Genomic DNA, 13,008 nt, shown 5'->3' on the forward strand with positions numbered 1-13,008 from the left:
TACAATGACTTTGCTCATGATCATGCACGCCGCAAATGACATGTACTGTAACGATAAGTTACTTGAATTTTCTTTTGCGGGTGCATTTGCATTATCTGGATAGACACCTGTGGTGTCTAGCTAATGTTACACAAGCGCGTAGTGAAGCAAACCTTTAGTGGTCAAAACCATTCATCTTGGGGGCGACAAGGGGAGCGGGTTTGCAAAATGTGATCACATCACACAATTATACCATTTATAAAATGGTCATATATACATTTAAGTGAACATTTATAAATGATCCAATTGTTTATAATCATTTTCTGGAGAAAAAAAACAAGTGAAGATGCAAAAACAGACGTTTGTAACCCCTATTTTTATTTGCTCCATGGCTCAGGCGGCTAAGTGGACTCCAGGCTGTTTGGCTCATCTCAGTCACGAAGAGGAATAAATATACAGCTGTTTCGGATTAATAAACAATGCCATGCTGGTGGGTGGTAACATTCAAATAAAAGCCAGCCCTGAAACGAAACGTAGGCCGAAAAGAATTGGTATGTCATATCATAGGAAAAGACTGCATTCACACGACTTTCCACGAAATTGGAGGTTCGGATGTGTCACTTCAAGCCCAAATATATCATACTTTGACTAAAACGATGACTTATTGACTTAAATCGTTGTGCAACATCACGGGTAAGCTCTGACCATCATCTTTTAGCTCGAAAACGTGGATTTCTACTTCTGTGTGGCTTTTAAAATAAGGTTGATTAAAAAATAGATATAAATCACAGTAAAAGGAAGTAAAACGTTTTTGGAACCTTTACTGAGAATGTTGTTGTAGTTAAGGATACATTGGGGTCGTCAAAGTATTTTGTATATTTAAAACCGACCTAAAGGACTTGGCAAAACGCTCAACCAGTAAAGGTTTAAGAGTTGTTACCACTCTAATCTGTTCCCTATACACATTAAATTGGTAGGGCACTACTTCCACATATCTGTTCAATTGGTAGGCATTCTCACTAACCGGTGCAAAAAATATAGCCACTTGCAAGGTACGCATTGAAATATGTTAATGACCCAACAATTCTTTGCCGTCCCACAACATTGATAAAATGCTGCAGTAAATATATAGAAAAATAGGAATACGGTACTTTTATTTTTATTTATTTCACCTTTATTTAACCAGGTAGGCTAGTTGAGAACAAGTTCTCATTTGCAACTGTGACCTGGCCAAGATAAAGCATAGTAATTCGACACATACAACAACACAGAGTTCCACATGGAATAAACAAACATACAGTCAATAATACAGTAGAACAAAAGAAAACAAAAAGTCTATATATAGTGAGTGCAAATGAGGTAAGTTAAGGCATGAAATAGGCCATGGTGGCGAAGTAATTACAATATAGCAATTAAACACTGGAATGGTAGATGTGCAGAAGATGAATGTGAAAGTAGAGATACTGGGGTGCAAAGGAGCAAGATAAATAAATAAATACAGTATGGGGATATTACAATATTGATGTATTGTAATAGAATTACAGTAATTGCTGTTGAATAAGCAATTATATATTACAGCATACCAATTAAAATGGTGTGTTTTATATCACTTGCACTTGAAGAGGCCTTGACAAAGGCTTCTAAACTGGCAGTGACTAATGGGCGAAACAGATCAAAGGACATGGCTAAACCATTAAAGATTTTAGACTTGCTGATAACCTGATTTGTCCCCTACACACATTCAATTGTTACGGAACTACTACCAAATTTCAGTTAAATTGGTTCAACACTCTCACTAACAGGTGCTAAAAAATATTGCCTCTTACAAAACATGCCTCAACATATGTTAATGAGCCAGAAACAACAATACCATGCACCCACTAGTGTTCAAAAGGTTTTTGGTGCTCTAAAAATACGGCATGGTACTGTATTCTGTGGGGTGGTACTTAATTACACTACATTACTGGCAGTGCAGTAGCCAGTAAATTACTTTCAATATACAGGAAAAGGTTTTTAGATGTTTTAAAACACAGAACTGTAGTCTGTGACACATAGCTTAGTGGTTAAAGAGCGTTGGGCCAGTAACTGAAAGGTTGCTGGTTCTAATCCCGAGCCGACCAGGGGGGAATATCTATGCCCTTGAGCAAGGCACTTAACCCTAATTGCTACGGTACATCACTCTGGATAAGAGTGTCTGCTAAATAAGGGGCCCACAATTTTTTTACTCAGGCCACCTTTCCAGTATTGGGGAACATCTAGCGTCCCCCCTGCATGCGCATGCCATGCCTATTTCTGTGGGTACAAGCACTGTTCAGGACACAAACTGTTCACACACCTGTTGGTGGAGAGAACATTTTCTAGGTTTAAAGCTTATTTCTTGCAATTCTATCCATTTTGTCATGTGGGACAGAACATTTAGCAGTTTTAAAGCTAATTTTGTTGCAATTCTATACATTTTGCCATGTCTAATGTGTATTCATATGATATCTAAGTGACTCAAACATTACATCAAAATCTATGGACTAAAACACCTAGCTAAAAAACGTTAGCTGGCGTGGGCTAGTTGATCTGGACATTTCTGTTATAAATAGTTATAAATAGCTGTCTAAGGTAATGATTGACATGATGAGGAAAACTGATTATGCACTGCACAATTTCGAAATTGTACATTCTACAATTACATCTTTCAAGAGTAAGTTGAAAGCCGGACTGAGTTCCTTAAAAATGTGTAATAATACTTTTAGTTTGTTTTGGGGGGAGCCCTTTGCTCCAGTTTGCAAACCACTGTGCTAAATGACTAAAATAAAACATTTGCTGAATTACAGTAAATTACTGGTAGCACAGTAGTCAGTAAATTACTGTAGATTTACAGGACAAGGTTTTTAGATTTCCAAAATACGGTAAAATAGTACTGTATTCTGTGGGTACAGCATTCTCACTAACGGGTGCAACAAATATAGCCTCAAAATAATTTAAATAGCCAGAGATTCTTTCCCCGCCCACAACCTTTTCCCACAATGCTCCATAATTCACAGTATGCTGCTGTAAATATACAGCAAAACAGGTAATAATTTACTGTAAAAATGTATTATTAATTGCAATTGCTGTAATTTTACAGCAGTGTAGCAGCATGCCATTGAGTCCCCATACTACATTGTTCTTTACAGTACTGTACTTTAATATAGAATTATGTAGTTAAATGTATTTTTTTGCAGTAAATTTACAGCATCTGTTGGTGTACCTTTCTACCTTCCAACCTACCTGCTTACCTACAGTACCAGTCAAAAGTTTGGACACACCTACTCATTCCAGAGTTTTGCTTTATTTTGACTATTTTCTACATTGTAGAATAATAGTGAAGACATCAAAACCTATGGAATCATTTGGTAACCAAAAAAGTGTTAAACAAATAAAAAATATATTTGAGATTCTTCAAAGCACCCTTTGCTTTGATGACATCTTTGCACACTCTTGGCATGCTCTCAACCAGCTTCATGAGGTAGTCACCTGGAATGCATTTCAATTAACAGGTGTCCCTTGTTAAAAGTTAATTTGTGGAATTTCTTTCCTTCTTAATGCGTTTGAGCCAATCAGTTGTATTGCGACAAGGATGTGGTGGTATATAGAAGATAGCCCTGTTTGGTAATAGACCAAGTCCATATTATGGCAAGAAAAAGCTCAAATGAGGAAAGAGAAACGACAGTCTATCATTACTTTAAGACATGACGGTCAGTCAATACAGACATTTTCAAGAACTTTTAAAGCTTCTTCAAGTGCAGTCACAAAAACCATCAAGCGCTATGATGAAACTGGCTCTCATGAGGACAAGCTACAGGAAAGGAAGACCCAGAGTTACCTCTGCTGCAGAGGATAAGATCATTAGAGTTAACTGCACCTCAGAAATGGCAGCCCAAATAAATGCTTCACAAAGTTCAAGTAACAGACACATCTCAATATCAACTATTCAGAGGAGACTGCGTGAATCAGGCCTTCATGGTCAAATTTCTGCAAAGAAACCACTACTAAAGGACACCAATAACAATAAGAGACTTACTTGGGCAAAGAAACACAAGCAATGCACATTAGACCAGTGGAAATCGGTCCTTTGGTCTAATGAGTCCAAATTTGAGATTTTTGGTTCCAACCTCTGTGTCTTTGTGAGACACAGAGTAGGTGAACGGATGATCTCCGCATGTGTGGTTCCCACCGTGAAGCATGGAGGAGGAGGTGTAATGGTGTGGGGGTGGTTTGCTGGTGACACTCAGTGATTATATTTAGAAAGCATGGCTACCATAGCATTATGCATCCCATCTGGTTTGTGCTTAGTGGGACTATCATTTGTTTTTCAACAGGACAATGACCCAACACACCTCCAGGCTGTGTAAGGGCTATTTGACCAAGAAGGAGAGTGATGGAGTGCTGCATCAGATGACCTGGCCTCCACAATCACCCGACCTCAACCCAATTGAGATGGTTTGGGATGAGTTGTACCGCAGAGTGAAGGAAAAGCAGCCAACAAGTGTTCAGCATATGTGGGAACTCCTTCAAGACTGTTGGAAAAGCATTCCAGGTGAAGCTGGTTGAGAGAATGCCAAGAGTGTTCAAAGCTTTCATCAAGGCAAAGGGTGGCTACTTTGAAGAATGTAAAATATAATTGGTTACTACATGATTCCAAATGTGTTATTTCATGGTTTTGATGTTTTCACTATTATTCTACAATGTAAAAATAAAGAAAAACCCTTAAAGTAGGTGTGTCAACTTTTGACTGGTTCTGTACCTACTTACTTATCTGTCTACCTACCTGCCTACATGCCTTCCTACCTGCAGCACTTACTTACTGCACAGGAATTCCTCCAAGAAGGTCTTCACTCACCAGGCTGTGATAGGCGTTCCAGTAAGTCAGGACAGGATTTTATTGCACCGCCACCATGGAGCAAAGTCCAAAGTCCACTATGGAGCACAGTCCAACGGTGGGTCCTTAGACAGACAGCAGAGGTCCTGCTGTGGCTGCCTGCCTCTCTGTCTGTCTGTCTGTCTGGGCTCCTGCTCCCTCCGGCTATGAGGAAGTAGTTAGGGTGATTTAGGCTATCCCCTCTTTCATAATGTACGTACCCCAGGGCCACGCGGACCAGGGCCAGGCCCTATGCCAGGCCCAGCCTCTGGATCTGTTGTCTTCGGAGGGATCGTCGACATGTGAGTACTGCTACTGACCTGGACTGGTAATCTTGCTTGTACTGTTATTACGGTTGCTGTTACCGACCCGGACAATAACTGCTTCTGTTACTGTTACTGTTCTAGCTGCCTCTCAAGCTACTAGGTGCCTCTCAGAATGTTTTGTTTGTGACACGAAAGGTGTGATCATATAGCCTGATGGTCCAGTTCAGCGTTTTCCAAACTCGGTCCTGGGAACCCCAAGGGGGTGCACGTTTTTAGTATTTTTCTCTAGCACTACACAGATGATTCAAGTAATCATAACTTGAAAATGTGCACCCCATTGGGTCCCCGGGACCAGGTTTGGGAAACGCTGGTCCAGTCTATTTGTGCTTTGGCCAACTCCTCTCTCTGTTTGTTCATTGTCAAGCCAAACATGTATGGCATTACAAGGAAAGAAGAGTTGGATAGAGATATACAGTGTGGAACCAGGCTAGTGATCACAGTACTTCTATATTACAGTTGAATGAAGGGTGTGAAGACATGGAACTTTCTTTTAAATCGCTCACTATTTAGCAAATATGGACATTGGTGAATTTCCTCTTAATATCATAATTTCCATTGCCAAACGTACTTTCTCATTGTCCAAATCGGTTCATTCACTAAAAACATGGTCAATATGAATTACGTAAGTGTCACAATAAGACAGTTCAGTTTATAGTTTTAGCCTATCAATCTGAGTGATAAGAATATAGCACGATGGCTGTTCAGAGGCCGCCGCCTCTCATTTACTGAAGAATAAACCAGGGCCGTGTTCATAAAGCGTCTCATAGTAGGAGTGCTGTTCTAGGATCAGTTTGGTTTCGCCTTTTAAATCATAACGAATAACGAGGGACCAGCACTCCTACTCTGAGATGCTTTGTGAATTCGGACTCAGATCGATTAACAAGCATAAGTACAAGAACTTGACTTGACTACTAGGTCTAGATTAAATCCGGACCGCAGAAGATCCGCGTTATAGCGTGATTGACGTTTAAAGGTCATTTCTGATTGAGCCAACTGACTTATACAGTGTTTACCGTGATGCGGTCTCCACGAAACACTGAAGCATTGCCTTTAAAGGCGGATTGAATCTAGCCATTAGTCAGACCTTGGTCGGCCACTTAATAACAAGCAGACACATAGAGGTCCACTTTAATCCCTGCCATTAGCCAATGCATGACACCCCAACACCTTGTGGACCCCAGGAAGTGTCAGCTGCTGCATGTGAAACAGCTAATGGAGATCCTAAACAGCTAAACCTTCCCCCCTCCCCAGCTCAGGAGCTGAAGACCGAGCCAGAGACCAGGCCAGATCAGGCGGAGGTCTGTCCAGTCTGCGGAGACAAAGTGTCTGGCTACCACTATGGGCTGCTCACCTGCGAGAGCTGCAAGGTAATGTAGGCCCAGCGTGATCGACGACACACTTCTTTTCAATGACACACTTGTTTCAAATAGTATTGGGATGATTTTGTTGACTGTTACATTGAGCCTGCCTGGAGTGGCAGATGGGATGTTGTTGTTTTTTCCTTACTTTTGGGACTATTTCATTTGTTCTATTACACCAGGCCAGCTCAGTCAAGAGCAGCTACATGAAACCAAGAGTATTTTTTTATTTAACCTCTCTATCGTAGATCTAAGTGATTTCGTCGTTTCCTTTGAGACATAACGAGGCGCACAAAAAGCATCCTAGCAGCAGCTTGATTGAGCTCTGTCTCTCTCTCCCCCCCCTCTGTCTCCCTGTCTCTCTCCTCTCTATCTGCAGGGTTTCTTCAAGCGTTCGGTGCAGAACAACAAGCGTTACACCTGTGCAGAGAGACAGAGCTGTCCCATGAACCCCTCCCAGAGGAAACGCTGCCCCTACTGCCGTTTCCAGAAGTGCCTGGCCGTGGGCATGAAGAGAGAGGGTACGGCACTCACTCACATGCACGTGCACACACACACTTAAACCAAATGCATACACCCACACTCAAACACATGCATACACACACACCTGTGTGCATACATGCACACAAAACAATCAATGTGTGTCCTCTAAACAATCCTTGAGACCCAGCACAGGACAGACCTGCGGGACTCAGAAGCATTTAAAGCAGGGATGAGCAACTAGTGAGCCCCTTTTGAAGGCCCTCTGATCAATCCAGAGCTCCCGAGTGGCGCAGCGGTCTAAGGCACTGCATCTCAGTGCTAGAGGCGTCACCACAGACCCCCTGGTATGAGTCCAGGCTGTATCACAACCGGCCGTGATTGGGAGTCCCATATGGCGGCGCACAAATGGCCCAGCGTCATCTGGGTTTGGCCGGTGTAGACCGTCATTGTAAATAAGAGTTTGTTCTTAACTGACTTTCCTTAGTTTAATAAAGGTTCAATTTACAACAACAAACAAAAATATCCTGCGAGCAACTGCGGCCCCCACCCCCCGATGAGTTCAGATGTTTTGAGGCCCCCACCCCCATCAAAGTTGCCCATCCCTGATATACAGTATACAGGTAACTGCCAGCACAAAGGAAACCAACATAAAGTGTCTTAATAGGGCGTTGGGCCACCACAATCCAGAAAAGCTTCAATGCACCTTGGCATAGATTCTATAAGTGTCTGGAATTATATTGGAGGGATGCGAGACTTCTTCCACTAGAAATTCCATCATTTGGTGTTTTGTTGATGGTGGTGGAAAACGCTGTCTCAGGCACCGCTCCAGAATCTCCCATAAGTGTTCAACTGGGTTGGGATCTGGTCACTTACATTTGTTTTCATGCTCATCAAACCATTCAGTGACCACTCGTGCCCTGTGGATTGTTATCCTATGGGGGCATAGCCATGGTAGCCAAAGTAATGGCCCAAATAATGGCCTGCCCACAATTATTATATATGACCGTAAGCATGATGGGATGTTAATTGCTTTATTCATTTATTCAGGAAACACACCTATGTGAAAGCACCGGCTTTCAATATACTTTATCACTCATGTACTGATGTGTTCCCATTATGTGTACCTGTGGAAATCTCCTCTGTGCTAGCTTGCATAATGCCTTACCTTAACTTCCATTGACACCCTTCCATGTTCTGCTCCCTCATATGACTTATCTGTGGACTCATAAACCAGAACTGACCCAGATAGTGTACACTAAAACATGCTGACATCAGACCCGGGTTCAAGTAGTATTGGTTTGTCTTTTCAAATATTTCTTCTGAGTTTGATTGAGCTTGCCCGGCACTGCTGGCACAATGGGAGTTGGAACCATTCGAATACTCCCCGAACATATGCACACCCTGCCCAATGAGCCCTCCTGGCAGGATTGTTACTCCTGTTACTCTCTCTTCATTTGTTATAGTGTCAATACACTCACATGTAGCTTTTTTTTAATATATTTTTAATGTACTCATTTTACTCTCTTCATTATAGTGTCAGTATACTGATACCTCTACTGTATGTTACTCTCTGGTCCTACAGCGGTAAGGGCAGACCGAATGAGAGGTGGCCGGAACAAGTTTGGCCCTCTGTATCGACGAGACAGGCAGATGAAACAGCAGAGAGGGGTCTACCACCACCAGCAGCACAACACCACCCCCTACAGGATCAAACTGGAAAGTGCACAAACGCACCAGCCTTCTGTTTCAAACAACATTCACCTGATGTCCAGTCACACATTGGCACCCCTGCCCTCTGACAATTTCCACCAATCGCAGGCCTACCCCTCTAATATGGGCCATTCAGAGCTCCCCCCCATGCTTCTGGACTGCACCATGAACCGGGACAGGAGGGCTCTAGCTCCTCCCCCGTCCCTGGCTTACCCTGAAGTGTACCACCGTTCCATCCATGGAGGGGGATCAGGATACCACCAGGAGAAAAGTGAGATGATGCCTTACAGCTACGGCCCGGCACCTCCAACCCCGCCCACACCTAACGGGTTACTCACCACGCCCACAATCACCCCGAGCTCCACCCCAACCCCAACCTCCACGTTGACTGCTCCTACACCTAGCTTCCTGGCCCAGCTTCTGGAGGGTGAGCCGGATGAGCACCGGCTGTGTGCCAAGGTGCTGGCCAGTCTGCAGAGAGAGCACGCAAGCCGTGGGAAACACGACTGCCTCAACACCTTCAGTATCATGTGTAAAATGGCCGACCAGACTCTGTTTGGGCTCGTGGAATGGGCCAGGAACAGTGCTCTCTTCAAGGAGCTTAAGGTCATACAGACACACACACACACACACACACAAAATAAATTATCCTCATAGAAAACAATGGGACACTTTCAATTCACTTCCTGAATCGACTGTATTGAGAGGTGAACTGACCTGTGTGTGGTCCTGGTGGTTACTCCTTTAGGTGGAGGACCAGATGGTGCTGCTGCAGAGCTGTTGGAGTGAGCTGCTGGTGCTGGATCACCTGTGTCGACAGGTGGCCTACAGCAGAGAAGGCTGCATCTATCTGGTCACAGGACAACAGGTAGCTACCACCTCCAATCACTGTCCTCCTTCCCTTCCTCCTCCATGTGGTCGTCCTTGTACTTGTTCTCATGCTCGTCCTCATCCTCTTCCTCACCCTTTCCATCTCCTCCTCCTCCTCCTCCTCCTCCTCCTCCTCGATTAGCTCATACTATAATGTATTGCCTGAATAATACTATAGGGCCGAAAGTCCCAACTAGTTTGAACGTCCTGTGTAATCTGAATCGTGTGAGAGGAAGACTCCATACCACTCTCACTTGAGTACCTTACCTAGTTACTTTCAGATGATATCGTTTTGCTTTTTTGTTGCTTTGGAAACTATGTGTAATTTAGTGTACCCTACACACACAACTCATGTGGAATTCCTGGTCTCTGGCAACATTTGGAACTGCTGATCTGCGGTTAAGAACGCCGAGTTCATCTCATCCTATGCTGCCGTTCAGTCCTTTTACCTTTTTGGCCCTGATGGAGACATGGATCACCCCAGAGAACACTGCTACTCTCTTTTCTTCTCATTTGAATTCCATGCTGTCACTTGTCCACTCAAGCTTAAAATTGTTATCGTCTATTGCCCACTAGGTGCCCTTAGAGTTCCTCAATGAGCTTGGCACCTCGATAAACACATTTCCTGACGATGGCTCACCGCTGTTTGTATTTGCCGACTTCAACCTCGCAATGTCTGCCTTTGATTCATTCCTTTACAACTCCATCTTTCCCCTCCTTGCCCCTTTTGACCTCACCCTTTCTCAGTCCCCTCCCACTCACAAAGCAGGCAATACGCTTGACCTCATCTTTACTAGAGGCTGTTCGCCTACTAATCTCACAGCAACCCCCCTCCAAGTCTCTGGTCACTACGTTGTTTCCTTTTCTGTCTCCCTTTCCTCCAGCCCTAGCCACTCAGCCCCTACTCAGATGGTCACTAGACTTCCAGAGGACCTATCATCCTTCCACTCCCTCCTCTCTTCTCCTCTATCTGCTGCTAAAGCCACTTTCTATCACTCTAAATTTCAAGCTTCTCCCCTCTAACCCTAGAAAATAGTTTCCACCTTCTGCTCCCTACTTAATCCTCCATTCTCCTTCTCTGCAGACAACTGTCACCCTCTTTGAAAAGGTTGAAGGCAATCACTCCTCATCCACTCACACAGAACTACCCTACGCCTTGACCTCCTTCTCCCCTCTCTCTCCAGATGAAATATTGCGACTAGTGAGGTCCGGCCGCCCGACAACCCCATCCCCTTCTCACAAAAAGCTTATTTCTCTAAAATGTTTACAAATTTGCTTACATCCCTGTTAGTGAGCATTTTTCATTTGCCAAGATAATCCATCCACCTGACAGGTGTGGCATATCAAGAAGCTGATTAAACAGCACGATCATTACACAGGTGCACCTTGTGCTGGGGACAATAAACAGTCACTCTAAAATGTACAGTTTTGTCACACAACACAATGCCAAAGATGTCTCGTGTTTTGAGGGAGCGTGCAATTGGCATGCTGACTACACGAAATTCCATCCAATTGTCTGGATGGTGTCATGTCTGGAGGTCCTAAATATTCCTGTCTCTCTGATGCAGATTGAGGTGTTGAACATCCTGACCCAGGCAGGGGTCACTCTGACCAGTCTGGTGTCAAGGACTCAGGACCTGGTGGTTAAACTCAAGGCCCTCCACCTGGACACACAGGAGTTTGTGTGCCTGAAATACCTGGTCCTCTTCAACCCTGGTGAGTCCTCCAGTCCTTCTGAATGTTACTTTGCTCTGATGTACCTCTGCTGTAGGTCTCTGGTTTTGGTCTCAGCCAAGGAATCTCCACTGGAAACGGACAACTTGATTGGGTTTTTGTATTAGACTATCTCACATAGTAGACACTTCCCAATTGTTCAATCTGTCTCTGCCTGTCTTTTCCACACGGCAGACGTGAAGTCAGTTTGGATAGTCCCCTACAGATGGTTTATAGATCTGTGCACTAACTGTCTCTACCTGTCCTTCTCGACCCTGCAGATGTGAAGTCGGTGCAGGACCGCGGGCAGGTGGAGCGGACCCAGGAAAGGGTGAACCACACCCTGATGGACCACACCCTCTACACCCACCCGGGTCACACCGACAAGTTTGGCCAACTGCTGCTACGGCTTCCTGAGGTTCGCAGCATCAGCCTGCAGGTGGAGGAGTATCTGTACCAGCGCCACCTACAGGGTGATCTGCCCTGCAACTCATTGCTCACAGAGATGCTGCACGCTAAACACAGCTGAATACCGCCTTGCCCTGCTAACAGAGAATGCTTTACAATACCCTGGGACTGTCCCAAATGGCAACTTATTCCCTACATGGTGTACTACTTTTAACCAGGCCCCCATAGAGCTCTGGTCAAAAGTAGTGCACTATATACTGTAGTGAATAGGGTGACATTTGGGACGTTTAACCCTGTTCCACTCAGAGATGCTAATTGCTATGCACTTCTGAACAAATACCTGCTGGAAGGGTGCCTGCTGGACTTGGCTGGTGGGCTCCCTCTCTTCACCTGGGTTGTGTTAATTTGGCACAGGGAGAGAGTACCTGGACTTGCCCAATAAAAAAACGTGTTTTTGTATTCCATTGTAACACATTTTTGCCAAGGTGTAGCATGGTAAACACAACCAAGGGGTCTGTTCAATAGGGTACATCGTAGCAAAACATTTTCAAACGGAAAGCAAACAGGACAAATATAGGTATTACCTCCCTGTTTCACTGCATTTCAAAACATTTTCTCCATACTGAACATCACCCTGATGCCCAGGACTTGTTCAACTGCCAATGAGCCTGTTATATGTCCACCAAGATTGTAAGCTTTGCTCAAAGGTAGACGTTGTTCCAAAGCACAGATCTGAGATCAGGGCCCAGTTTTTCAAAAGTTACCCATCTGCATAGAATGAATAAAATGGAAGAATCATTGACTTGAATGGGAACTCCGGTTCTATATATTCTTTCTATGCATTTACTCCTATCCGATAGCTGAAATGCATTTTTCAAAAGCTGGACCCAATGACCCTAACGCCAATCCTAACCATTAAGGAGATAAGACATTAACATCTGATCCAGGGCCTGTGGTTAATAACAACATCCATCTGCTTTCAGACGAGTTTGAGTAATGCAATACTTATCTCCAATTGATCATTTGTTTGAAACCCTGAGTTAACTAGTCAGTATTCAGTCAGATGGGAGTAGGAACCAAAACACTGCTGTATGCTTTCTCCTCTTCTCCTGTACACACATTATGCAGACGACATATACATATCATTTGACAAGACAATGTTGTGTATCGTTTTTATTTGTCAGATAAAATCTGGAGTAAAGTATGTCATCCATTTACCACAAGACCTGTTTGAAATAAACAAGCAGAGGCGTTACGACGCCCCCTCAGA

At 43.9% G+C, this 13,008-nt stretch overlaps 1 protein-coding gene across 1 annotated transcript; it reads left to right on the forward strand.

Annotated features, from left to right (window-relative positions):
• Positions 1-4,918: 4,918 nt before the first annotated feature.
• On the forward strand, positions 4,919-13,008 carry nr5a5 (nuclear receptor subfamily 5, group A, member 5). Its single transcript, XM_029727225.1, has 7 exons — positions 4,919-5,172; positions 6,448-6,563; positions 6,934-7,075; positions 8,620-9,353; positions 9,496-9,615; positions 11,186-11,333; positions 11,612-13,008. The coding sequence occupies exons 1-7, from the start codon at positions 5,082-5,084 to the stop codon at positions 11,857-11,859; spliced, it is 1,599 nt and encodes a 532-aa protein (XP_029583085.1). The 5' UTR covers positions 4,919-5,081; the 3' UTR covers positions 11,860-13,008.

The sequence above is a fragment of the Salmo trutta genome, chromosome 32 (genome assembly GCF_901001165.1).
Source record: "Salmo trutta chromosome 32, fSalTru1.1, whole genome shotgun sequence".
Classification (NCBI taxonomy): Eukaryota; Metazoa; Chordata; class Actinopteri; order Salmoniformes; family Salmonidae; genus Salmo; species Salmo trutta.